Here is a 27,697-nt window from a genome sequence, read left to right as displayed (position 1 = left end):
TCAACAAAATTATACTGTAATAGGTTTTCTGCTCTTTGGTCACGGGCACACTTTTGAAAATTACATTCTTGGGCTTTATACCACTGAAAAATTCCGCTGTCTTTAGAAACCAAAGGCGATCCTGTCTGTACGCAGCAGAATGTAATGAATATACATACAAACAAGCGAGAATAAAACTTCTGACAAAGCAGAGGAATGAAAATGCCGGTGTTCCAGGAGCAAAACAAGGCGCTAGAATAAGTTAAAATATGATAGGAAAGGAAGCAAATTTCCCCTTTTCCCCATGCCTGAGACCAGCTGACTGGCAGCAAGGTGCCGTGGCTGAGGAAGCTCGTGTCTGTGGGGATTTCGGCCCCTGCGGCGCGGCCAGCCCAGCAGCGCTGCGCTTTAGCCGGTTAAACAGGGTCAGCCTTCCTGGCCTTAGCCTCAGTCAAAAGATTAAGCTGGGAAACAGCAGGAGCGGAGCCCCCGGAGCTTTCTTGGACGGGGAAAGCGCTGACCTCCCGAGCCCCGCAGGCTAAATGGGATAACTCCGACGTCCGAACGGGCCCGCTGCTGGCTCGGGAGGCGTAGGAGGAGAGGTGGCTTGTGGACAGAATCTTGTTTCTTTTCCTGAAACTGGCTCAGGTGACTTCCGCGGCCCTTAGAACCCGAGGGGAAGTAAGGAGGAAGGACGCCATGGCTCGTACTGCTTCTGATGCACGGTTCCTACTGGGACGATGCCTTGATTGCTGAAGACTGCATGTGATTTATCGTTATATTCATGGCTGAAATGCGTAATGCAGCAAATGGTGGAGTACCGTGTGCTGCCTGCAACTTGCAAAGCCCTAAGTGGTTTAGCGCCTGCCTGGCCCAGGAAACCGCCTTTCCTCCTCTGCCTCACCGTCGGTTTGTGTCAGTAGGACCTTTGGCTTGCTGTGAAGGGAGGAAAGGTCTAAATGGCAAAGTGATCTCTTCATGAGTCTTTTCATTTTGAAATATTTTTGCTTTCCACCAGGGCTGTTACTGGCTCAGGTGGGTTGAACGTTAAGTGGCAGAAGAGATCGAAGTTGTCTGGGTCCCTTCACGGTGAATCTTCTAACCGTGGTTGGGCTTGATGGTCTTAGAGGTCTTTTCCAACCTTAGTGATTCTGAGATTCCCTGGTGCTCGTGCTGGGCACGGCCAGTGCCCTGTCACCGCCGCGTATGCGTCCGGGTGGCGGCACGGCCAGTGCCTGCAGGCTCACGTGCCTGTGTGCCGTGCACGCTCTCATTAAGTATGTGAAGGGTGCTAAAATGTGTTCTCCGTTTGTTGTCTTGTTTCTGAGCTATTTAAGGTGTGAATAAGCGTTAACTATTCCTGTCCACTTTTCAAGGTTCTTGGCGTCTTTCCGTTGACTCCAGTGGGCTCTGACGAGAGCTTTTCAGTAATGAGTAACACCTCCCTCTGATCTCCATCTCTCAGCAGCAAAGACACAGCGGTTTCTTCTTGTTTTATCTTTAAGTCAGTGAGCTTTGTGATGGCTGCCGTTTGGACGGTAGTCTCCAGCAGAAGGATAACTTATCTGATTTAAAGATGCTTTTTAAATAACATACATTAATGGTGCGTCTTGATTTTATTAAAATATCATAGAATTAACTAGAAACGCAGCCAGGCAATGAAGCTTTTGTGTTTAAAAACTGGTTTACGATAGACCAAGGGGCGTTGCACAGCCCTGCTTTGCTGTGGATTCCTGCTGCGAGACCTCCCAGGGCAGGACTGCTCGCTCGCCTTCTGCGCCAGCCCGGTGCTGCTCCCTGGAAAATGCTGCGCCCGGGAGTTTCCTCGTTCCTGAAGTTCAGCTGCGGGGTTGGTAACGGGGCCGGGGGAGCAGTGCCGGTGGCCTGGGAGATTCCCAGAGCTGCCACAGCATCCCCGTCCCCCCGCGGCCGCAGGGACGGCTCGGTGCAGCGCAGGGGTGCATCGGTGACACCGGGGCCAGCGCTGGGTCCCAGCCTGTGGCATCTCCTTACCTGAGCCCATCTGGGTTTGTAGCTGAAGGTCTCGCAGAGGTTTGTATTTCAAGTAAAAAATGGCTCTTGCAAGTCCTCCGTTTGGCCTTGGCAATGTTTTAGACTGGCCATGAAAAGCGGCTGTGTTTGAGCAGGCTGGGTTTGTCCAGCCGCCCAGGCTGGCAGGGTGAGGATGAGCGCAGGCAGCAGCGGCAAAGCTGCCGTGCCCGCCCGGGTGGGAGCAGGGCTGGGCTGGGCTCCCACGGGCAAGAAAAGAGCCTAACTCACCCAGTGTGGGCATTGCGTGGCTTTCAAAATGGGGGTGGCGAGCCATCTGAAATGGGCAGAATGCGGGATAAGAGGGCTCATTGCAGAGCGTTGGTTTACAGAGCTAACGTACGCCCAAAGCGTTGTTTTGAAGAAACGTGCTTCGCTGTTTCAGGAAGTTACAGTCACGGTCACCGAGGCATTTGAAGAGCAGCTCTGGCTGGTCCATGCCATCCGTGGGCTACGGGCACGGCGGCGCTGCCGCGCTTCCCCGCGCGCGGGTACCGGCACGCTGCGCCCACAGCCAAGGCGTCGGGTACCTGCGAGGCACCGGGGGCTCCAGCCGCGGGGCAGGGGGGCTCCCAGCTGCCCCCGCAGAGGCCGAGCCTGCAGACCTGACCGTTCAGCTGCTTTGCCCGCTCTCTGCTCCCTGCGTGGGCCACGGGGCGGCCGGCGGCGCCCGGCTCCTGCGCGCGGGGAGCGGGTACCAGCAGCAGCAGCCCCCTCCTGACGGGAGGGCATCGGTCGTCCTTTTGCCACCTCCTCCCCGTTTCTCTTCCTACACAGCGGCGGGCGTTGGGGTCCGCTGCTGGAGAGGCGTTTTCTCTCCCCGTTGCGGTGGCAGTCCAGAAGGTGCCGTTTTGGTGCAGTGCTTTTTCTCTGGAGTTGTCCCCAGTGCTTGCAGTAGGTGGGATGGATGGAGACGGATCCCTGCAGCAGCAACTTCTGCCCGCTTGCTTCTACCTGGGAGGGGGCTGCGGCGCCAGGTTAACGCAGCTCCTCCTTCTCCCAGGCCAACCCTTCCCGCTTTGTATAATTATTTTGTATTTCTCTTATTAGGTGTGATTTACTGAGGACACGTTTGCTCTCATTTCGTCCTTGTTAAAATAAGCATCCTTTATTTTCTTTCTTTTCTCTTAATGGTAGGTCAGAATCTGAGAAGCAATACAGGGAGATGGTAATTAGCAAATAATAACAGGAGGAATAATTATCTTTTGTAGTTTTTTGCTGTGAAACAATCTTCTAGCGGCATGCCAGCTAAGGGAAAAAGGCCTGTGGGGGGATTTGGTGTGCCTGAACAGCACCCTGGTCTGTGGGAACCTGCTGGGGTTGCTCCGCTGGAATGGAAGTTACTCGGTATTGAAGTCACTTAGATGACGTAATTCCTAGTGCTCGGTAGGTTTCTTGAGCAAATATGACCCAGCTGGTTTTGTATGTAGTGTTTGTGCAAGTGTCCCCTGTCTTTGCACGGTGAGAGCGTGGTGCCGGCCGCCCGGCTCGCCCGCCCTCGGAGCCCTTCGTTGGGGCTGAGCCGGGGGATGTTCTGAGCGAGGGCGTCGGAGGGACCGTGCCTCTGGAGAAGGGTGATGGTTCGCTTTTATACGTTATTTCTTGTAACCCACCAGGCGCAGACCAGTAGGTGGATAGGCAACGTCTGAGTTCGTGAGTCTGTGAAAATTATTCCTGGCTGGATTATTTCAGGCAAAACAGGATTAATATTCTCAAAAATACCTCCAGTTTATACTCCTCTAACCATCTAACCCCAATGGTACAGAAAGAGTGCTTTTAATATTTTTGAAACGAATGCGTAACTACCGGCAAATATTAAGTGTGTCATAAAAAGTGAGAAAAGATGAAAGAGGTGAATGGTACAGGGGTGTTTTTGGGTATATGAGAAACACTGAATTTTTGAAATGATAACTTTTTGCCGCCGAACGGGATGGCGGCGCCGGCCGGGCCGTCGCTGGGTGCTGGCGCGTCCTGTTCCGCACCGCGTGCGGTGCTGGCGTCCCTGTGGAGCAGAGGCGGCCGCGGCCCAACGTGGCTGGGGAGGGGACCACCGTGGTTGTTCGCAGGCGGGGAGCCCCCCGCCCCGGCCCCACCCTTGCGGCCAGCTTTTCCGTGCTCGTTTGTTCTGAAGGGGAAGCCTCGCCGCGGCCGTACGTAGGAGCGGGTCAGGGGGAGCTCTGCCGCCGAGGTGCTGCTTCGCTGCGGCCGCACAGCTTCCCTGTAGGCGAGCGCAGGAGTAACCGTGTGGGTGCCCGGCATCGCATCGCCTGGGCGCTTCAGAGCAGCCGGAGACCTTCACGAGCTCCCCGGGCACCGGCAGAGCGATACCCGGTGGGCAGTGCTGCCCCGCGCTGCTTCTTTCCTTGCGGGTTTCTCACCAAACAAATATTTCGATCGTGTAGTTGAATTTTAGATCTTACGGGCGTTATCCTGAGGGATGCCCGGGCGGGCCGAGCGCCTGGCTGCATTGGCTCCGCGTGCCATGTGCCGCTGCCGTCACCCAGGCACGTTGTGCTCTTGTGGTCGATGCCGTTCGTGAGGCAGTCTAACAAAGCCATTAATAAAAACAAGTTCTGAGATATATTTAGCTAAAATAAATACGAATGACAAACTGTGCTGTTCAATAATGCATTAAGATCTCTCTTCCCATGGCGTAAAGAGGAGCTTTGCAAGACGCAAATGTGTTGCAGGAAGAAAAGCTTTGGTTTCGGGAGCATGAGTCAGTGCCCATAAAGATCGAGAGAGAGACTTGTGCTGACTTCATGGGGGGTAAGACTGGGCTCATTATATGGATATTTTCAATATGAATACATTAAAATAAATTATGCCTCTGTTCATTTGGGTGCAGTGCTGTTAAAGGCGTCTTGAATCACAGTGAGGAAAATTAGGCTTAAACCCTCGCTGAACTGCTAACTTAGCTTAAGATAATGTTGGAAGTGCCATGGTTTAATTAGAAAAGGTAAGAATTACAACCTAACAGCAGGAGCAGGAGACCTCCATGGCTGTAGCCAGCTGCGGAGCGGTCCAGGACCGGTCACGGTGTTTTGCTGTGGGCAGCGTGACTCCCGTTAATGCGGGTCGTAAACATCCACGTGCTGCGTAATGGAGCGATGAGAGCCGATGGGGGTGCTCAGGCACAGAGTAAACATTTATAAAGAACGGTTTTGCCCTGAAAATCTGTCCCTTTCAACCAGGTCACGAGCACCAGTAATGTGTATGCTCCCTCTCCTGAGGTCTGTTTTGGCCACAAGCAAGGAGAGGAAGGAGCTGGCAACAGTGATCCATCTGTGTGGTACAGGGTAAAAAAAGAAATAGCCTTGAAGTGCTGTTTGCTAGAAATAACGAAGGTGGAAAAGTTAGTTGTCTGTTCTGGGAAAAATCTGCTAACTAATTTGATTTGACTCCTGGTGCATGACTGGGGACGGTGGGCTCTGCTGGTGAGGCACGGTCGGTCAGTTATGTGATGGGGAATTTCCTGGTCTCTTCTCCAGGTGCTTAAGCAACCGCGAAAAAATGCCAATTCGAACATGCCCGGTGACGGTGTTGTCCATTCCCGGTTCAGCCAGTGCAGCTGTGACCGGTCCCAGTTTGACCAGAGCAGCTGTGGGACTTGGCCTCCCTGAGCTGCCCTTGCCTGGGGCAAAGAAGAGAGAAATCGTTCCCGGGGGTTGAAGCTGGTCTTGCCCCGAAGCTGGGGCAGCGGGGAGCTGAGCCCTGGCTCCGGGCTGTGCGCCGGCTGCGCCCTCTGCCCACCGTGGGAAGGATTTTGCTGCAGGAGGGTTTTCTGAGCGACTCCAGTGTGGGAGCTGTGCACGGTGCGGTCCTTCTGCTCTGCTCCCGGAGGCGTGCATCCATTCCTGCTGTGGGGACCAGCAAGCTGGAGGCGGGTACGCGGAGCCCCCAGACCCCCATGCACAGGGGCAGGGGAGCCCCAGCCCCGGCAGCGGAGCCTCAGGCACCCCAGCGCTCCGCTCTGGGTTCCATCATCAGGGATGCAAATCAGCATCTGCTCATCGGGGATGCAGATCAGGGCGGGGTGGCACTTGCAGGGGATCCTCAGATCTCTGAACCTTCCGCTCATCTGCCGTTGTCCTCCGCTGTCCTTGCAACGTCCTCGCTGCGGTTAAATTGAGGCGTAGGTTGCTTGTGTTTGTGAGCGACAGTAAAATGCATCTGCACTGAAATAATCTTAAAAACGGACAGATGTTCTCAAAACGCACGACTTGCTAGTCAGGGTTCCTTGGCTCCAACAATAATGAGAAACTTCATAGAAAAGATCACTTTCATCCTCCCCCTCCTCACTATTGTTTTGTAGCAAAATTTGCCTAAAATTAATCACGAAATGCACAGAGGGAGGGTGGGTAGGTGTTAAGTTCTCTGCGGTTCATGTTTAGGTCTTATTCCAGCCCAGGTTATGTTCGGTTCCTACTGAAAGCTTATATTGCGTTGTGACGTTAAAATCAATCCACAAGAGTTTATTTGTATTCGAAATCCATCTATTGCAAAGACTGCTTTTTGTGAGCGCAAAGAACTAGAAAGCATAAATATTTATTCCTTAAAGGTTATGATTGCCTTAAATCATTCAAGCTTATTTGGTGAGCATCAGATATAATTAAACTAAGCAGTTGAACTCGATCTGCATGTATGAAATGGTATAGATAAATGTATGTGTGTATATATGTCTGTGCTTGACTCCAATATGGACGGAAGCTGTGAGCCTAATAGCTTCCATCGCATCAAAAAATGCACTGATAATTTTATTATTCCTGGATGCGGTAATAAATCAACATAAAGAAGCAGTCGAAGTTATGTAATGGAAAGTCACGTTTCAACATGCAGCATACACTGTGGTAACAAAACGCACATCTCCAGTGGTGTATGTCTGACTAAGGGGAGATAGTTAAGCAAATATGAACGTTATTCCCATTTTGGGTGTAGAGAATTGCTTGTGTGCTGATATTCACGTGCATACCTTAGCGGATGCTTCCGTCTGCCTGGTGTCCCTTTAAGCCTCAGGATTCGGGGGTGGCCCTTCCAGCGTGTGGCCGGCGTCCCGGCGCGGCAGGCTCCCGCGAGCGGCGGTGGGATGGGGCCCGTGGCGTTTCTGGAGCGGGGAGTGATTTTTCTCCCCGCCCTGCCCCCAGTAAGCGGCGGTGGTGCGAGCCGTGATGCCCGGCCGTGCTCGGGGGCAGGTTTTGGATCAGCAAAGCGTTTCTCAAGGAGCTTGGCCAAAAGGTGTGGGGCTGCTGGAGACAAGCCTGTTCCCCCGGGGAGATCTTCAGCAGCAGGAGGGGACCTGGGCTGAGCCCGTTCGGCAGCGTGGGTTCACATCTGTAGGCGTGAAGCTTTCCCCCTTTGCAAATTTAAAGGTGGAAAAGGACAAGCCAGAGATTCCCGGCCATGCTCATCTCCAGTATTTTTTGAGTTGTTCTTTTAAAAGATAGTCATTTTGGATAAATTCAGAACAGCCACGTAGCCTTTTCCCAGTACCTTGTTGTGGACAGCGAGGCGTTCATGTGCACATACCTCACCAGAATTGGAGAGACCAGATGATAAAATACCATTTTAATCTGTCCCTGATGTCTTTGGAAGCGATAGGACGAACGTGTCCTTTTTGTTGCTGTTAAAATTAATTTGAAAAGCCAGAGAAAACCAAACAACTCTTGCTCTATAAAATATTACTCATGGAATTAATCGTGTAGTAAGGTACATCTCGGTTACAGCTGGAAGTCCTGCCTTAGGAAGTGGCGTCCAAGGATACGGAAGGCAGAATTTCAGTCCGTTCATGCGTGTGCTCTGCTGGGCATCTCTGTAAAACTGGAGAAGCCCCTGCGAGTCTGCTGTTGCGTGGATTGCTACGTACAATGAGAAGCGCCTTAGACTTCGGTGTTGGAACTGGAGCCTCCTCAGCGTTTCTTTATATCCAGAGAGTTCATCAAAGTTAATAGTTTTGCCAGGGGCTTTGACAGAAGTGGAAAAAAGAAGCTGTTGTTGCCTCAGGTCCAAACGTCATCTTGAGCTGGAAAATGGTTCACTGTCGTGTTAGAGATGGCCACGTTACAAGTGCCTCCAGTGACGTTATTGTGCCGTAGGTAGCACAACAAACCTCACGCTGACCTGTTCCTCTCCTGTGAATGCTTTATTCATCAGTCTTTCTTCAAAGCAAATATGGATTAAATTTATCCCAGTGCCTTGCAGGGTAATTTCTTTATCATGCTACTGATCGTGTCTTGCAGAAATTTCTCTTATCCTGACTTAATGGCAAAAAACCCCAACAAAAAAAAGCACAAAAAACCCCCCAAACAAACCAAAAAGAAAAAGAAAGACAGACTAAAATGTTTCCTTTTCTGGGGTTTTTCCTTCAGCTGCTTGCAATTAATCTCCCCCATGCACCCCAGGGACCCCGCGCCGCTGCCCCGGCAGGGAGAGCGGCACGGAGTGCTTTGTCGGGACAGTTAGTGGATCACAGAGGCCTTGTCGCTGTCTCCCCTCTCCTCCCCCCGCTCCGTTGATGTTAACAATCTCGGAGCATCCCTCGGTACCCGTTTTGCTTTGTTCTAGGCCGCCACAAGTCCACGGAGGGCTCTCACGGGTTCGGGCAGGGCACCACGCCTGTACGCGTACACCTGAGTTATTGCGTTAGAAGACCCGTGCTTTGTGTATCTATTTTTACGTGTGCCTTGAGACACGTAGTCCTCTCCGTTGTCTCTCCTGTACGAACCTCCGCTGGCCCTGGGAGGTTAAAATAGTGTTGGCACTGTCCTCTGGTTCCCTCTTTTCTTTCCCTCCCGCTAGCTGGCTGGCACAGCGGTGCCTTGCTAATGAATCCTGGTCCTAGGAGGGCTGCACTGCAGGTGCGGGTGAAGGCTGAAAGGTGGGAGGAAGCCTGTAAAAATGTTAAACGTGCTTCTTAACTTCTTAGGAGGAGGGCACCAAGCTAAAACCGTCGGGGTGTGATCCGCGGACGTGCAGTAGCGGCGGGGCTGGGGTTCTTGCAGTGCATGCAGGTACACGTGTACGTGAAAATGTGCCTGGGTATATGGTGCAAATGGTGTCTGTCTGCAAAATGCTCACCTAAGGCGACTTTTCGGTGGGTTCGAGGCCTGATCCCGCGCCCACGAAGCCCAGAGTTCAGGGGTTGCTGTGCGTAACGCTGCCAGCTCCTGAAGAGGGGTGACGCTGTGTTCATACGTGGCTCTGAGTCGTGGGGGTTTGGAGGTCCTCAGAGGGGAGGAGGAGGAGGTTAATGGGGGGACCCCCCAGCTGCTGGGGACCAATGTGTTCGTACGGAAAAATGGCAATTGTCCTCCTGGTTGTTCCTGCCACGTTCGGAAGTTGGTGTAGTTTTTTCTCCGTGCTGGCTGGGGGTCGTGGTTTCCTGAGGTGTTTCGTTTGCATTCGGAATTGATAAATCATCCTTCGCCAGGTAACGCCCGGAGGCTGCTCTGGCTAACAGCAAGTTGGTGTCATGCAAATGCGTTGTTGAACATTCAGTGAATTTGGCCTTCTGGCCCCAACGCCTCAAGCTTCGTGAACCTCCTGCTTTTTCCTAAGGTTATTTTGTGGCCAAGCTTTACTTGCCCCTGTTCTTTAGCCATGTTAACTCTTTATAGCAATATGGCTTTCATTTTATAAAATGAATTTTTTTCCTAAGATTTATTATTTTATGTCAATTTCCATTCTTGTAAAAGATTCTTTTAAAAAATGAATTTTATTAATATTATGTGCTATGCTTTAAACTCTCTTTCACCTGTTAAGGGGGGTGAATCCCACAAAGCCCACTGGCAGCCTGAATTCCAGCCTGCCCTCAGGAACATGTGGCTGATAATACGAGAAAGTGCATTAAAACGGCAGCTTTGGAAACATGCTGGCTAGGGAAGAAAATAGCCCCGCAGTTGCTGGAATTATGTCTCCGTGGAGAACGTCACCCGGTCCGGGCAGAAGACGTGGGCTTTCCCTGGTTCAGCAGTAATTGTGGACTTTGTACGCCCAGCTGGGCAACAGCACGCATATACCACGGCTCGGACCGACAGGAAAGCCTTTAGAATAGCAGCGTTGTCTTCTGTTTTCAGGAGAGACCTTTTTAGGCTACAGAAAGCTCTGGGTGCAGGGATTCGGGGTGAAGTCAGACACAGGTGGCAGGTCCGTGGCCAGGCTGCCGGGCGGTCTCTGAATGGCGTACGTGGGGTTTTCCTTAGGCTTTCTCTAGTCCCAATTTCGGCTTTCTTCAGGCTACTACAAAATCCTAAAATCTATCTTTTCTGGAAGAGTTTCTGGCTTCCGCTGCTGTCTCGTGGTCGTTCGGGTGGGAGACAAGGGGGTGGAGGAGAGAAGAGGGAAAATCGTGATGAATTTCATGATGCGTTTGTTATTTTACTCATACAGGTAATTCAGATTATATTCAACAGCATATACGTCTGCCTAACAGCAAAATGCGTGCTTCGTTAGCATAATTAGCACCATCGTTATTATTGTCGCTAAAATACCCCCCGCTTTTGAAGGCGTTGTGCCTTTTCAAGCGCCTGTGGCCGGGGAGCTTCGTACAGCTCCGGCTGCAGCAGGGGAAGGTACCGCATCGCAGAGCAAGGAGGAAATACCCTCTCGTGCTATCGCTACCCCAGGTGATACCCAAGACTATTTTTTCAGGAAGAAAAAGTGACCTTTTTAACGATAAAATGTTGTTAGAGTTGGATGCAAAAAAGCGAGCGTCCCCGTCTCGGTGAGGGTTACGTTTATCAGTCTGCCTCGGCGCCTGGAGTCGGAGGAACAAAAATCAGTGAAGAGGTTCATAGCGTGCGAGTGAGTTTTTCGGAACAGAGCGAAGGTTCCAGAAATGACCCGCGTCACCGCGAAGCGCCGAGAAGCGGGGGCGAGAAGTGCTTGACAGCACAAGAGCAGTGAGTGACACGGAAGGGCAGCGAGTGCTGCAGCTGGGCTCGTGCTTGGGAAACGCGGGGCTGCTGCCGGCGCCTGCCTCAAGCCAGGGACGTGTCCCTCGGGCCGGTTCGGTTTGAAGGGGTGGCTTGTGAACAGGGTGCGGGGGCTGCTGAGGGGGCGCCGGGGTGCAGGTCTGACGCGAGACGGTGTGGTATGGGCGTTCCGCTTTCTGAAGGAAGATTTGGCGCACGGCTAACGGGAAACTGATGTCCAAGGTTTGACCTCAAATTCGGCAGCAGCCACGGATTCTCAAGGACGAAGCAGCCTGGTTTAAGTAGCACAGTTTTAGCAGCAGACCTGGATTACTACTTCATCGTGACTAATGTAAATGAGCGATTTAGTAATTTTTCCGATTTGTGAATTGTCTGAGCAGAACGCGATTCCCTTGGATAAAGCTGCTGCTTTAAATTATTGGCAAAATAATTTCCCGTGGATAGAGTGGGACACAGAGTCTGTGATGAGTAACAGTAGAAACTGGAGGTGCGTTATTTAGTCTTAAATAAGAAAACTGATCCTGCTGTAATCTGTTCTGCGAGCATTAATATATCTTTGCAAGTTCTTATTCTGAGGGCCACGTTTTTATTAATTTAAAATTTCCACCGATGCTTGTTTGCTGGGAATCAACAGGCGCCGTGGCCAGACCAGACCAGGCGTTCAACTAAAGACAAAACCTATTGTTTTAACTGTGCAAATGGGTATGGAGACAAATGTTTAGCAAGAGGTTAAAAGAGCATTCTGGGAAATAAGGCTGGGGGGAAAAAAAAAAAAGTGAGTTTTTTTTAAAGGCATTTTTGTTTACTGTGAAAAAAAAAAATGGTTTCTTCCTGGTTTGAACGCAGGTTCTGCCTCCAGAATGGATGCTCACGTGGGCCCTCTGATGCCGACGCAAGTCACCCGCGTAACTGCCGTGGCTGCTCCGGCGGTGACGTTCATGGCAACCAATTTGGTGGATCAGACGTTAACAGGTCTGTTTATGTTTCTATATACTGGTTGTATTACTGAAGCATATGTTGTGTGTTTGCACACCTCCGAGCAAGCCGCGCTTCCCATGCTGCAGAGAAATGGGGGACCCTTACAAAATCGCCTCAGATTTTATGACGTTTGCTTTAGCTAATTACGAGTGCATTCCGAGTGTTTCAGATCCTGTTTACTCGGCCTGGCAGTTGGCAGTAGCTTTGCATTTGATGATACAAAAGGCAAGTTTCTGAAACGCCCTTGGGCTTTTCGTTTCCCATGCCAGTGGTATTCACAAGCATCACCGTGATAATGTGGTTATCTTTGGGGTAGTTGCTCCGTGAAGCCTCGTTGGCTGAAGGATGCTTTATGCTGTACCGTGTGATAAAACTGGATTATTCACTGCCGTGTAAATGTCTGTACGTTGTCGTGAGAGGCAGGGCAATGCTGTTCCCAGAGGCTGGAGGGGTTCTTGTGGCTTTCTTTCGATTCATATATAGGCGTTGCAAATCACGATCAAAAACTGATCAGATTTTGGTGGGAAATTGGGAACGTCTTTCCTAATGATGTGGAATTCCTCTTACAATGCTGTTGTCATGACATCAGGGGCTCTGTTAACGGAGGTGGGGGTGCCGTGGTGGGGCTGGACAGGTTGCTCCTCTGCCTGACCTGGGTGCTCACAGCCTCGGAGGGGGGTGGCCGCCGGCCGTGCGGCACCACGGCGCCCTGGGCGCGCCTCCCCCAGCCACGGTCCCTGGCAAAAACTGGCATTTATCAGGAATTACTAGGTATCAGTTCAGGTGTGATTTATCTGATCCTTCACACCTGGGGCTTAGTACGGTCGTGGAGGAGTTGAAGGGTCGCGTCCCAGGAACGAATGTTCTTGTACGGTGTGTGTTCATGCGCAGGTTCTTGGTACAGAAGCTCTCGCTGCCCAGCGAAGCCGCTTCCTTCGCGGGTACCTCCGGCTCTACCCACGGCTAAGATAAAAGTTTCATAAACTGCTTTGTGGTCAGCTGTGCGAGGCAATTCTGTAAGCGGAGCTGGGGGCTCCCTTTGAAGCAGGTCTGCCGGCTGCCCTGCCTGTCTTGAATACGATCCTCCAGTTGAGTTTGTGTTGCTCAGTATTCCGGCTCTGTCTGGGAATTGCTGAAAATTTTATGACACAGATGCCTTAAAACTGAAGGAAAGTTCATACGTCTCTTCTGACATCCTTCAGTTTTCAAACCAGATGAGTTTCTTGCCTGGTTTCGTTTGCTTTTGGTAAACACCTGCTGCTTTTATCATCTGTGCAGTTATGGTGCTTGAAGACCTGCCTACTCCTCCTTAAAGTCACCAAGGGTTGTATTGACTTGCTTTCTTGTCCGAAGCAAATGAGACGGGGGAAATACTAGAACTGTTCAGAGAATGCAGGGACAGAACAATGAAGGTTTGTGCAAGGGTCATGCTGATGTGCCGCCTCTGCTCGCTGAAAACCGAAATCGTGGTTTCTAATATATTTCATATCAAATCTATTTCATAATCTTCCTAGTGGCTGACTCAAACACAAACTGCTGATTTTATCCATCATGCTGAACGAGGATTCAGCTGCATGAAGCTTTTTGATGGCTAGATGGCTTCTGACGACAAAGCCAGCGTGACGTTTAGTCGATAGGTTGCCTGAACCAAGTGGCTGTACTGTTGGGTGGCCATCGCTTTGGGAGAGCGATCATTAAGTTTTCATACGCGTACAAGTAATGTAAAGAAGATGAACGTTATCTTTTTGTTCCCAGCTTTCTCTTGAAAATACAAAACACCTTCATCTTCCTCTGTTTGCTCCTTTGATTTGCTGCCAGCTACGTTTAAGAGAAAAATGGTAATTTCACTCAAGTAGAGTATGGATTTTTCTTTAATGTTTTTGAGGCTATCATGCTCTTTTCTACAGGTTGCCACAAATTGTCACTGTGTCCAGTGGAAAAACAATCAAAGTAGGAATCATAATGAAGAGCAAATGACAGTAATAAAGGTGTTTTTGCACATCAGCCTCCAAGTGCTCCAGAAAAGCAAACGTGCACTTTAGGAAGCTGTTAGGGGACGCTGAGACCCGACAAAGCCCCGTGGGTGACCAGGACCCAGAGTCAGCGGGGGGTGGGGGCCAGGGCACCTCCCAGTGCCAGGGTGGTAAAGTCAAGCGCGCCAGCCCGCTCTGCGTCGCCAGCGTTAACCAGGAGGGCAGTTGGGGCGGGGAGATGTTAGGAGAAGATACCATCCTCCAAGTTTGGTTTTTTTTTAATTTTGTTTTCATTTAAAAGCTCTGGACCTTGAAAAAAAACGTATTCATTGAGTGTCTCCAGCCCAGGAGCAGTTGTTTCGAAGAGGGGACTAGGACAGACAGCTGGAATACCCACGCGTTTAACCATGATCATACGTCTAGGACGTAGGGCGCTTTAACGTACGTGTAGAGGCCTGTGCCAGCACGTTTTGCTGCCAGTACTTGCAGCAGCAGCGTTAAGCCGATGTACAGACTTTATGTGGCGTGGCAGGCATGCTTTCATTTTGCAGTATAGATGTAAGCCTTTCTTTGACTTTGTTTCTAAAGAGAAAATTGGATGTTCAGCAGGGCTTGGTACAGTTGGATTTTGCTCATGACGACGCAAAATCCATCCATCTTTGAAGGCAAAATGAATAAAATTTTCAGTATTTCTGGAGCAGGAGGGGTAAATTTTGCAGTGGTCCTGGCTTATAGTAAGCATTTATTTTCGTACCAGGAGCTGGAAAAGTCCAGTCTCAGCTACAAATCCAACCTTTTTGTGTTACAGTAGGTTCAAGAGACGTGGAGCTGTGACTACCAGCCTTACAGAGCTCTGCATCATTTCAAAGATACGCAGAGCTCAGACCGTTAAGTGCCTTGAAGATCAGAGCCGAGATCGTGAACTTGATATTTAGGAAGAATCACATGTAAAGAGCAGAGGGAGGAAGGTTGGCAAGAATCAGGAAAGGTCTTTGACTCAGAGCCCGGCTTAGCCCGGACCAGCTTGCAGAGGTGCAGGAACAGCTGGAGAGGAACGGTGCAGAGGCTTAAACGAGGGGGAAATGCAAAGCCAGCTAGAAATGCCCTGCCGATGAGCATGTGGTGACCGAGGGGGTGAACGAACGGGGGCCCCGTGCGGTGCCCGGCGCCGGCGGCGGCTGGGGCTGCTCTGCGGGCCGCGACGCCCGTCGCCACGCCAGTGCGGCCATATGGGAAACCAATGCCCTGAGCCGGTCTGGGAGGTGGGGATGGAGCTGCCCACCCTGCACAGTGTCCGAGGGAACGGGCCAGGAGGGGGGTTTTCACCTTTTCCTTCTTTAGCAAAGAAACTGTTTGTTGGTGGCAAACAGCATCTTTTGGGCAGGGTTGGCTGCGTGCCTGAGAAGTCCAGCAAAGGAACGAGTTTGTCCTTGAACTCTGCGCCCGGCATATAGCCCACGGTGTGGAATGGTAGACAAAGAATTCGTCCTTGTTATTCTGCTGTTCCCGTTATAAACCTCCAGAAGAATAAAGGGGGGAGTGGGAAGGGATTGCTACAGAAGGAGAAAAGCACGGCTCAAGAGGACTTGTTCTAAGAGGGGGGACAGAGCGTTTGGCAGGGCACAGCGAAACTGGTCAAAGCAGACAGCAGACCCGAACGAAAGGGTGAAATACGGTGTGCGAGTCGGAGCAGGGGCAGGGTCTCTTGCCCTGAAGCAGAGACGGTGGGCTGAAGGTGGGATCCCCGCCTGCGGGAGCGGGGCACGGAACCGGCTGGCGTAGCCGGCACTGAAATCCCACGCTTGGCTCGAGCCCGAAGCAACAGAGGAGGAATTGTGAGTCAGTCAGATACGGTTTTTAGACTAATCTCAAAAAAACAAAAGCAACAAGGTTGTGAGGAGAGACAGAACTGATCTGCAGAGGTAGTGGTGGGATAGGAAAAGCTGAGTGTTTGGGTGGGTGCACTTGAAGTAAATCCAGTGCTCTGAAACATTTAGAGTCAAAATTTTAAACTTCCTTTGAGATTAATGGTGGCTTGGCCTCTAAATATCTTTGCAAAACAAATTTTTATTGTTGCTTCTCCATAGCTGCTTCTGGAGTGAATCAATCTTCCCTCTTTCCCTTCCTCTCCCTCTCTAATTCTGCTTTTAATAAGATGTTTATGATCATACACCTACATCCCCTGTGATATACCCAAGATAGTTTTCCTAGCTCACCTTTACTTTTCGCACTGTGAATTATTCATGCCTCTCTACCTGCCAAGGAGCCTTAGAGAAGTCTCTTTAATCAGATATCTTTATCTTCCCGTCTCCAGCGCATCCTTCGGCAGCGTTACAGCAAGCGCGGCAGCACATCGTTGGTAATTACGCTGCTAAGTTTAGGGGCAGAAAAAGGTGCGTGATTATGTTGGAGATACGTTGTGGTAGCTTAATTGTCAGGCTGCCGTTTATTTTATGCACTTAAGTTAAAGGAGGCGGGGGGGAAGGTTAATTAGCGAGAAAAGAGCAACCCTGAGCGAAGACGTGCACCAGGTGCCAGTGGAGGGTAAGCACGCGTCTTCCTGGCTGTCCTTTCCCATCTTTAATGGTCTAAGAAGTCCTAACAGTGGTCTGCTCGGTAGCCTCCTTGGAAAGCAGAGCGGGCCATGGCACGGCCCCCGCCGCCGTCCTGCACTGTTGCAGCTCCGGCACCTCGCTTTTCGGGAGCTCGGCATCCCTCCGAGCACAGCGGCCTGAGCCCGGGGAGCGTCCCTGCCCCCAGCTCCGCCGCGGCCCCCTGACCTTGGGTTGTTTTCCTCTTGTCGTTATACTTGGGGAAAACGCTCGCAATGTTCAACTATAGATATAAAAGTTAATTACTCCTGATGTGCACAGTGACTTTCAGGACTCTCGTCTGTTATTTTATTTTAATTTTCTAATATACATCTTATTTTACATGTGTTGATTGACCAAAATTTGTTGGAAGTGTATTTCATGTGTGACTGCCTCATGAGCCGTGAGCTGCGGTAGTTCTCCTGCGTGTGCTGCGCCGGTGATGCTCTATTTCGAGCAAAAGCTGCAGCACCCAAGTCCCTCCCTGGGGCTTGAGCTTTCCCGTTCAGATGCTGTGAGGGAGCTCGTCAAAGGAGGAAGAAAAGGGAGGTTGCCTCGGGCGTTGGAGGCGCAGAGTGGCTCCGTGCCGACGGCGTGCGAGGCTCCAACAGGACCGAGGGCGGCCGCCCGCGCGCAAGAGCCGCCTGGCGTGGTCCGCACCAGTGCGTCCGTGCTCCCTACTTCAAGCCAATCCTCAGGTCTTAGAGGTCAGGGTAAGAGCAGCCGTGACAAAAGCAGCTACCCCCTGTGTCGTACCTTCCACTGCCTCAAAGCGGAGCTGCCGGAGCTGCGCGAGGGTGCTTCAGGCTCGCTCTCCTACTTCGTTTCTTCAGCATCAGCTGTGGGAAATTCCTCTGCTGAATTTCACTTGTGCAATGGTTTGTTTAAATCTGCCAATTGACATGTGTGTATTTGTGTTAATGCCTGTAGTGATTAATTAAATGTTGACATCTGCCAGGTAAATGTGTTTTCTTGGTCCTCGTGCGTGTGTGCATATGCATACACGAGCGAAAGGTCTTGGCTACTTCTTAAACCAACGTGATAACAAAGACTATAAAAGAATCAAAATTCTAATAATTCTAATAATTCTAATAAAAACAAACTTTTTTTCTAGGATTAGAGAAATAGTTAAAAGGAGAACGAAGCAGAGCTGGGTTGATGTGATTTCCCTAGCAAAAGGAAAAATAAATCCCAGGTCCGTTAAGCATCATTTCCTAAGCGAGCTGCTCCGTGTCCAGCTGCTCCGCGTTCGAGTGACAGAATCCGAGCAGCAGTTTATTGTAGCCGTTCCGTCAGCAGCTAGCTGGCCTTCCGGAGGTGTCGCTTCAGGGACTATTTCATGGCAAGAGCAGAAGGGTGGAGAGGTGGAAATGCCGAGAGGTGCCGCGCCGCTCAGCACCGTTGCCCTCAGAGGCTCCCGGCACGTGGTCGGCCGTGGTGCCCGGAGCCCAGCGCCGGCTGTGCAGCTGCAAAACGCGGCCGGCGCCGGGTTTGTGCCGGCAGAAGCTGTTCCAAACCTGGGCTGTTTCGGCTGCTTTTAAATTGCTGCTAAATCAATGACTTGCAAAGCACCGATTGCTGCAGAAGGGGATGCCTCAAGGTTCCTTTCATCCTCTACAAACGTATTTCCAGAAGGCATGCGAATATTTTGGTTGGAAGACCGTGTCAGGGCGGAGGGAGGCTGTGCAGGACGCGTTGCGCCTGCCGTGCCACGCAGAGCAGCGCCCGCGAGAGCGGAGAACCAAGGCTGTCCCGGGGGGAAGGCGGTGGGAGAGTTGGAGTGATGGGAAAAACGCAGGGCAAGATAATGAAATACCTCCGTGAAACAGTTAAGAAACTGCACGTTGTCCTCCTCCTGCCATGTTTTAGAGCTGGAGAATACATTAGCAGAGTTAAAGTTAAGCGAGGTGCTCTAATTGTGCCTCCGCATCTGAGAGCGGTGACCGCGAGAAGCGTCCCCGCTCCTCGGGTGTGCTTTCGCCACGTCTGTGTGCCTCACGCGCGACTTTAACGTGGCTGGTGCCAGCGGGGTCCCCGCCCCGGCCCCCCGATGCCCCGGCCCCCCGATGCCCCGGCCTCCCTGGGTGCTCTGCCGGGATTCCCTTCGCCTTCGCAGGAGCCCAGCGGCGTCAGGCAGCGGTGGGCGCTCGCGGGCGGGCTGAAAGCAGGTGTGACTTGTGGCACTCAAAGACGAACGTGGCCGGCGACGCTTTGATTCCCTGTCAACAGATGTCTTGTGAAGAAGGATAAATTTAGAGACCCTTTTGACACGTACTAGGTGCTCCCTACTCCTAGCTCCTTTAATATGGAAAGGAATTGATATGGTTTGTAAATCTTCTTTTTCACTACCCATAAAAATGAAGTCATCTTCTGAGAAAAACATCATATATTTTTGTTATTGTGATATATTCCACGGTGAAGCAGACTCAAATGGCTGAGACTCCAGCCTTTTCCTCAGTGTAGTTCCTGTTACATGTATGCCTGTTCTGTAGTCTGACTAATTTTGAAATTAATTAAATGGTATTTTGACACGTGAATCTGCTATCTGATATGCAGCCCTAGAAGAGCAGTGCTTGCAAATCCTTTCTTGAAGCTGCCATACCGCGGTTTTAGTCTGTTTGGCAGACAGAAGGTGCCGCGTCACTCCCGAGATGGGTAAGGGGTGAGGTTTGTCGTGGCTTGTCCTTGTTACAGCACTCTTAATGCCGGTAATATTACCCGGTATTTGCAGCGTGTCGCGGCGCTGGAGCTCCCCAGGGAGCCCGTGGCGGGGTGCAGGGTGGGTGTCTCCCTGCGGAGCCAGGGCAGGGGGCCGTGGGTGCCGACCGTGCGCGCAGCCGCGCTGGCAGGGATGGATCGTCGTCGTTCCCAGGCGGTTTGAGCCCCCTTTGGCAACTGAACCGCTGTGCTGGAACGCGTCGGGCACATTTGCACGGGAGTGCTTGGTTACGATTATATACTGCTCGTGGAATTTGTGTCATAAATGAGTTGAAACATCATCGGTTTTTGTTTAGCTCTGCCTAAAATTTTGCAGGCTCTCGGGTGGAAATCCAGGTAGAATTTTCAGGAAGAAATCCAGTGCCGCGCACGGGGCCGTGGCCAGGGTTTGTCGACTTTATTGTAGGAGGAAGGCACAGGGTCACATAGCCGGGGGGCCGCGTGTCGCCCCCCGTTCGTGCTCCCCACCGCAGCCGCCGCTGTCACCGCTCTGCTCCGCCTGAGCGAAGGCGTTGGGAGGGACGCGTGGGAGGGGGCTGCGCACGCTGCCCCTGGGACTGCTTAACTTACAAAGAATATACGGACCTCGTGTTCCTCGTCCTCCCTGCCGCCGGCGGGGTGGGCCAGGTGACTAAAGAGCAGCTTTGCTCAATCCCCCAGACATGTGTTTTAAGAATAATGGAAGGACAAGGAGACAAAAGAAATAATAAAATAATATCTGTCTTAGTACTTCTTATCGTGAAAACGACTTCTTTTCTGGGTGTTAGGTCTGTGTCTCGTACCTGCTGCCTTTTTGCCTTTCCTTACTGCCCATTATGGCCCCCGTTACTGAGACACACGCATTATGTAGCCAGGAGGATCACTTTTTTGTAAGTAGCATTTCAGGATGGAGACAGCTGTTTGTAAAGGAGACGAACGTGTTCTTACAACCACTTCCAGTGGAAAGGCAGCCGCTCATCGGTGGTTCCTCCGGAGGTTAACCCAGAGCACACTGGTACCTCCTGGCTGGGAGGAGAGGGGGTACCGCCGGCCCCTCGCGGGGAGGCTGCTGCTGGAAAACGTCTGGGCAAAGCAGGACAAAAAGCTCACTGCAATAAAAGCCTCACTCTAAAGTACATGAATGTGTCCCATTAAAATACAACATGATACTTAGCAAGGTGATACGGTCCTCGGCACGCACGCATGCCTGTAAACCAAGGACTGAGCGAGGAGGAGGAGGCTCGGAGCCACAGGGAGTGGTTTGGTTTTTCTTCGCTGGTTTTGGCTTGTTGGGAATGTATTTATTGCACATTAAAAAGAAATCCTTTCCCCTCACAGATAATGGCAAAGAATCCAGTAGATCCACCTGCCCACCGACCTTGATTTTACATACGGAGAGGAAGAGCACCCCTGTGGAGAGCGATGGTGATAAGGTTAGCGATGGAGTTCCTGCTTTTAAAAAACCTCATTAAACTATTGAGCTGCACAAATCAGAGTCAGTATAAAGGACTGTCCTGTGGCTGGGGCTGTGCTGCCATCGGGGGTTGTTTCCTCCAGTTGGTTTTGCAGAGCAATCTGTTTAATTTATCTTGGTGCTTTCTAGGAGCTCTGGCCCTGTAGTGTCAGGGTGTCAGAGGAGGGATGCTCGCGGCTGGTTTTCTCCCCGTGCCGGAGGAGAAGCGTGTCGGGGGTGGGGGCAAACGTGGAGGGGTGCCACAGCCCGGGACACAGTGTGTGCACTGGGAAGCTGAAGTGCAGAAGCAGCGTGTCTGTGGCTTTCTCGGGCTCGCTGCGGTGGCAGGGCCCTGCGGGCTGGGTCGGCCGGGCTCAGAGCAGCGTCCCCTCGCTGGGCGCCGTGCTGCTTATCGCAGCGGCAGCCCCACGTGCAAGGAAGAATGTTTTCATGGCCTCCACCTTTTGGTGTTATTGATTTGATTTAGCTGTGCTGTGCACTGGTGTTGCCCTCCTTTACACGTAATTGCAAGGTCTTTAAACAAAACTGACAGGTGAATGTAAACAGAGAGCAAATAGTATGTGCAGCTTACACATGGTGATACTATATATGTATAACTTCATTAGCTTTTCATAAAAAAGCCTAGATTATTGTGTTAAAGAAAAGAACCTCAATCATGCTCCCAGCTTCTATGAAATAAATGGAAATATTTGCTGTCTGCACACTCATGCAGACTTCATGCAAATGGCTAAAGCTAAAAGAGGGGAACCTTTATCCGAGGGTTGGGGTGTGGAAGAGCATCTCAGGCTGGGAAAGCAGCAGTGGAGAAGATGCTCGAAGCCGCCTTGGAGCAGGCGTGGTCTGTTCGCCCGCATTTCTGCTCCCTGCACACGTGCTTTTTGCAGCAGGAGCTCTGCTCTGCAGGAGGAGGACGTGCGGACTGAGCTCCTCTCGGTTTATTTTCATTTGTCACAGTCCTATCACGCTGCCATCTTCGGGCTCGGTGGACGCAATCCTTCCCCGCCTACCGGGCGCTGCAGGTGTTCCCCACATTTGCAGCTGGGCTGGTACTTGGGCACGTTCCTTAGCGCGTTAAGTTGCAAAATACTTTCAAGATGAAGACCTCTGGACGTATGCTTTATTATTTTTTTAATTAAGTACATGCTTCTTGAGTTCCGATACGGCACTGAGCTAGATCACTGCCTTCCTCCCACACCTCCCCCTTGCAGTTCATTTCCATAAGCTACTACAGTAAATAGCTGTTCTTCAGGTGGTAAAACGCTGCCTGGACTCGTCAGCCGTACCATACAACCCTGCCGCGTTGTCTGTTGCTCCATCCCTACGGGCAGCCTTACGCAGAGCAGCCCAGCCCTGTCGCAGGGGGGTTCGATGGGGACAGGGGGGCGCCTGGGTCTCCTCCATCTCGGGGGGTTAGTGCTGGCTGAAGCCGGGGAGAGCCGCTCTTGCCAGGGTTGTGTTGTTCCGTCTTTGGGAAGGTCCCAGGAAAACCGCTGGGAAGGGAGCAGCCAGTGCTGGCGGCGAGGGCACCCTCCTGCCTGACCCTGCCCTCGTTAGGGCGGGCGTCGCTCCCCGTGCTTCGTTACTCCTCGTTATTGCAATACACAGGCTTGTACCTGCTGTCCCAAGGGGGCTCTTGGCTGGGACAAAAGCGTATCTGCTGGTTTTTCATTTGTATTGCTGTAAGTGGGGCGATATTTTTATTTCTTGCTCATCTGGGCTGTTCTCACGGTAGCTGGTTGTTCATAAAGCTGCTCGTGGGATAATGGCAATAAGGGTGATCTGCTTCAAGTTAAAGGGAGTGATTTGTGTAACAGTGACAGTCTTCTGCATCGGCTTTGTTTGTTGACTAATCTCTGTCTTTCATTCAAGGATCCCCCTTTTAAACTAGTAAATGAGGATGACAGCACATCAAACGGCAACAAGCCCGTGGCATCCACCCCAGTGCCAGGATCACCATGGTAAGCAAATGTCATCAGACCTGCTAGAAGTCGTTCATCAGTGCCGTTGCCCGCGCCAGACACGCGTTAGTGCTCTGCTACGTGGGGAAGATACCTACCCCGGCCGTTAAGTAGCAATGCTGGGTTCCTGTCCCAGCTTCTGCTGGAGCTTTTCCTCGTTAATCACGCGCTTAAGGAGGGCGTGCGAGGCGAGGGCAGAGTGCTGCGGGGCCGCAGCTCAGCCAGGGGCCGGCTCTGGCAGAAGGAAACCGCAGCTTCTCGCTCCGCTTTGGCTGCGAGCGGGGCCGTGCCCGGCCGCGCTCCTTGGGCTCTGCCGTACCGCATCTCACGTGTCGAGGGTCCGGCTTGGGCGGCGCTCGGACGGATCAAAGGGCAAATGTGAGATCCGTGAGAAGTGTTTTCCTTTTTAAGGCCAGATCCTCTTCCTCTCCCAGCTATGTCATTGGCCGTGGATGACTCTTACTGTCTGGCAAGATCAGTGTGGGTTTCAGGTTGTGTCTGTGAGAATAGGTTGTGTCTCATGGCCCGGGTTTCCCAACCGCGTTCCCATTCAGGTAACTGCACGTTGGGTAACTAAAGCTCTCCTGTCATTTTTAAAAAGATAAAACCTTTCTTCACTTTCTGTCCTGAACGGCTGACTGGAAGGACTTTTTACCTCCTTTACCCATATCCATTCTTATGCTGGATGAAATAATCAGGTTATACTCAGTGGCTGACATCTGTGGGGTCTTTGGCTAAGGCACTCCGCATGGGTATCAGCCAGTATTTGTTACTATTTGTTACTACACTGTGCCATTTTGCAAACCGGTAAGCACAGGCCGATGTCCCACTTAATCTTCACGTCATAAATATGTGGCGTACATCAGTCGTTTCTCCTCTTGGCAGTTGCTGCTTTACGGTGTAGTGCAGAGGAACCGTTTGAGGCCAGCAGGGTCGTAGGTAGGTTGTGGTTTCATCCATTCTTACAGAGAAGAGCCACAGCTCTTGTAGCGCACAAGATAGGTCGCGGAGCTCAGTGGTGCCCGCGGGGGGGACCAACAGCACCCCTCTTCTCCAGCAAGAGAAGTTCTAAACTGGTGGTGTTTTAACCTCTAAGAAGAAACCTCACGCTCCTGGGTTCCCAGAGCACTGTTTAGTGACCCGGTGAGTACTCTGTGTGCAAGAAGTCAACCAAGTCCGGTCGTTGGGAGCGGAGGGATGGGGCACAGTCCTCACGCCGACGGTTGTCCCGTGTTCTGAGGTGACAGTGTCTCACCTGCCCCATGGCTCCTGACGGAACATGCCTGTAGGGTGCTTCAGTCACGATTTACAGATATTTCTGATCGGTTGAGACTAGGTGTGCGACACAAATTCAACAAGTCCCGACTTTCCTTCAAGCGCTCCCCGCCCGTAGGTTGGCTCCCTGCCCCTGCAGGACCCGTGGTTGATGTGACATCGCCAAGCACCTGTTAGAAGTAGCTAGACCATAATTTTAATGGCAGGAAAACTTTCAGGAACGTTACCAAACCTTACCTGCCTTACGAAATGAAATAAATTACTAATATCATCATCTCGTGCCCTTACTCATACTTAAATTACAATTTTCTAAAGGGAAGCATGAACATAACAATATCTGCGTTTCCAGTTTATGCTCCGTGACTGAAACAGAATACCATGGGTCCCCTGTGGATAATTGAAACTGTTATTATACCAAAGAGGAACAGGTGACGTGTTACACAGGGAAAGGGACATTAATTTTAAATTAAATGTCAAATCCTATTAGTCCTGGAAAAGTGAAGCGGTGTCGCGAGGGACCCCAGCGTTTCTAACCCGGGGCGATGGCACGTGGGGCCTGGTGGTGCTGGGTGATTAACGAGCCCCATCAACCTCCGCGTGCGTGGCCAGAGCAGCAGCGAGCGCGGCAGCGTGCCAGCACAGGGAAAACACTTTTCCAGACCCACTGGTTACAGTCTCTGCCCCGTAACGGCTTTGACGGTCCCGTGTCCATGCGGTAACGTTGCAGATCGCAAACAAGACACTGGTTTCAAGTCCGGTGTCATTTGCAGGTAATTCCCCAAGCGGTTCAAATTCTGCAGCGTGCCTACTTGCCAAAGAAAGAAATCACAGCAAGGGGCGCTTCAAAGCAGGTATTCACACCTGGGCAGGCTTGGGCCCGCGTCCTGGCCGTAATTCAGATATTTAATGGGAGGATAACAATAACCCGTTTATATTAATCGGCTAAGTCCGTCCTCTTTGCCTAAATGCCAGGATTTTTTCTCCCTTCCTCTGGGACAGCTGTGGGATTTGCGGGAGCCTTGGTTCGGCTTCATTCTCGGGTGCGTTCGGCAGAAGCGGCTCGGGGGCTGGTGGGTCAGGGTTTCTGGGAGGGCAGAGGTTCCGTAGCTCCAAGGTACAGAGCAGAGAAGTCATAGCTCTACCTAATCGTTGCCTAACAGAGGATTAGAGCATCCCTCTTGTGAGGCTGCTTTGCGATCCAGAACATTCGCGCATTAAAACAAACAGAAAATTATTAAAATACCTGTCGTGTCCGTGTGACTGAATTCAGGACGCCAGAACTTCCACGGGCTCTAAGTGTGACTGAAGTCAACAGCCGGCTTTGTACAACCAATTTTGTGCTCCTGTTCGTCGGGAGCACGTTTAACTCTGCTGAACATAATCGGTGCGACGTCTGGGCTCGGTAGCTCGGTAACACGCTTAGGCTGAACGGCTCCCGCCGCTCCCGCCGCGCGTTCTGGCAGAGGTCGTGTGTTTTTCATTACATGTTTGGGCAAGATCAATGGTGATGTCTTAGCAGCGGTACGCAGAGTATGTTGGACTGTCTTATTACGGTACTCTGCGGTGATGGAGCATTTTCCATATTTGCAGTCTTTTACCCAGACCAGGCTTTTTTTTAAACCAGTTTTGTTCCTTGCTTTTAATAACATTAAGCAGCAGAGCTTTTAATGATAAGATTTGTTCCTTCCAGGTATTTATGCTTCAGAGACCAACTTTTTCCCTTTATTAGTGTGTGTGTGCGTCTGTAAGTCAGCGTGTGTATATGATGTTAGTTTTCATTACAGTTCATAAAATGCGGGCTTGAGATTGATGTTGTGTTTGTTTATTTACATATAAATTTAGTAAAGTACAACTTGAGGTTTGTGAATATTTATTAAGGATGGCGCGATGCTTATTTTCGTATTATTTTAGCTGATATTAAATGAATGTCAGGACAAAAAGTCGAACTGCTCTCATGCATATTTTAACTGACCCAGTCAAGAAGCTGTGGTTTGTGCAGCTTGGTCACATTTTTTCAAATCTGAAACAGAGCCCACAAAAATCAACCTGAACCTTTGTGGAAGACTTCGGTGGTGGTTGTACGCGTCCATCGCAGGGCAGGGTGGGAGCTGGCGGGGCTGCCGCGGTTACGCCTCCTCCCGCGGGGGCAGCCGGGTAGAGGTCCCGTGGGCATCGAGGCCCCGCTGCCGAGGCTTCTGCCGCCTGCTGCTCTCAGCCACGGCTTTAGAACGTGAAACGTATTTTCCCACGGCTTCTCTTGCTGTGAGCACCGCGGGGTTCCTCCTCGCCTGGTGCTTCTTCCCTTCTGTGGTGGAATATTTCACCTACTGCAGTTTTGGGGTGTTTAGACCGTTTCTATGACATTTTAGTGGTGTGGAGAGAGTTTCCCTACCCGAGGTGACGGGCGTGGGCTGGCGGGGCCCGGGGCAGGCTGTCAGTCAGGGAGGAGTCTCAGCCGGGCACTGCAAACGGAGATGCAATAAGCCAGCTGCGGGTTAATTTCTTGTTTGTGGGTGTATTTGACATTATCTAAGCATAGTTTATCGCTTGGAATAGGTGTGTAGTCTGGACTGGAGATGACCGGGTCTTCTTCTTCAACCCTACAATGCAGCTGTCAGTCTGGGAGAAGCCGGTGGACCTGAAGCACCGCGGCGACATAAACCGGATCATCGAGGATCCTCCTCACAAGCGCAAGCTGGAAGCTGCAGCAAGTAACTAAAGCCCTGTGATTATTTGCCTCTATTTAAACTCAAATGTCGAATGGAACTTGGTCGCTAAATACGTTCAGTGAAAGTTTGATAACCGTAATTAGAAGGGTTTTCCTTTTGCAATTTCATATAAAGTATTGTGTTAAAATAGATGTTTACTGCAAAATCCTTATTTTTGCTGAAATGCCGAGTTGGGGGATAGAGCATTCTCTTTATTGGAAGAAACAGGTGGCTTCTTATTGGATGAATCTTTGATGTATAAAATACATCTTGGAAGATGCCATCTTTATGTTTTATTACGCTTATTTCCAAGATGTACATTAGGAATGCATTACCGACGCATTATTCAGCTGCTACACAAAAGCAGATGCTCCGTAGCTAACGATTATCCAACCAAGTTGTAGAGGGCAGCAAAAATCCCAGCAGTAAATCTCTAATGAGTGCCGAAAGGTTCGGTGGAAACGTGGGTCATGGAAACGTGACTCCGCGAATCACCTCCTAACCGCTGTGGATTCCCGAAGGGGACAGTCATGGCTAAGGAAGAACTGCTGATCCGCGGTAACACAAGTCAAGTGGTTCAAAGTAGGGTTGAACAGGCACCCCTCGGCTTGCCGGCGGCCCAAGGCGTTCGCTGCCTGGCCCTCCCCGCCTGGCTTTCCCATCCCATGCTCCTCTCCACGCCATCTTCTTGCTCTGCTGCCCGCGCCGCGGTTGATCAGTCCCGGTTTTGCCGGTGCCCAGTCCAGGCGCAGCCCAGCATGCCAGCCAGTGCTTGCCGGTGCAGCCGTGGCTCCACGGTTTGTTCCACCACACTCCTCTCCCGAGATTTGGTTTCACTAGTTGATGTTGACTCCCTTTGCTCCGTTACTGGGAGCTGCGCTGCTCCTTTTATTTCCTGATGCTTCACATTGGCTTTCACGTGGGAGCTGGGCCAGTAAGGCCCGCCGTTACTGGGAGGGCGTCGAGGTGCATGGCAGTCGCTTGAAATGCTGCTTGTTTTTGATTATTTGCTCGTAGTTCTTGAATATTCTGCTTTCATTCTGCAGTTGCACTGGAGAGCCTCCCTCGGCTGGTGCCCGTTCCAT

At 51.3% G+C, this 27,697-nt stretch overlaps 1 protein-coding gene across 1 annotated transcript in view; it reads left to right on the top strand.

The window, feature by feature from the left end:
• TCERG1L (transcription elongation regulator 1 like) overlaps positions 1–27,697 on the top strand; it is a 97,435-nt gene that overhangs the window by 47,796 nt on the left and 21,942 nt on the right. Inside the window, exons 5-8 of the mRNA XM_064464404.1 lie at positions 11,805–11,930; positions 20,536–20,630; positions 22,541–22,629; positions 26,461–26,615. Coding sequence (XP_064320474.1) covers positions 11,805–11,930; positions 20,536–20,630; positions 22,541–22,629; positions 26,461–26,615 — 465 coding nt within the window. The remainder of the gene's footprint in view (positions 1–11,804; positions 11,931–20,535; positions 20,631–22,540; positions 22,630–26,460; positions 26,616–27,697) is intronic.

Source organism: Phalacrocorax carbo, chromosome 12 (genome assembly GCF_963921805.1).
Source record: "Phalacrocorax carbo chromosome 12, bPhaCar2.1, whole genome shotgun sequence".
In the NCBI taxonomy this organism is placed as follows: domain Eukaryota; kingdom Metazoa; phylum Chordata; class Aves; order Suliformes; family Phalacrocoracidae; genus Phalacrocorax; species Phalacrocorax carbo.
This window is presented reverse-complemented; position numbering and strand designations above follow the sequence as displayed.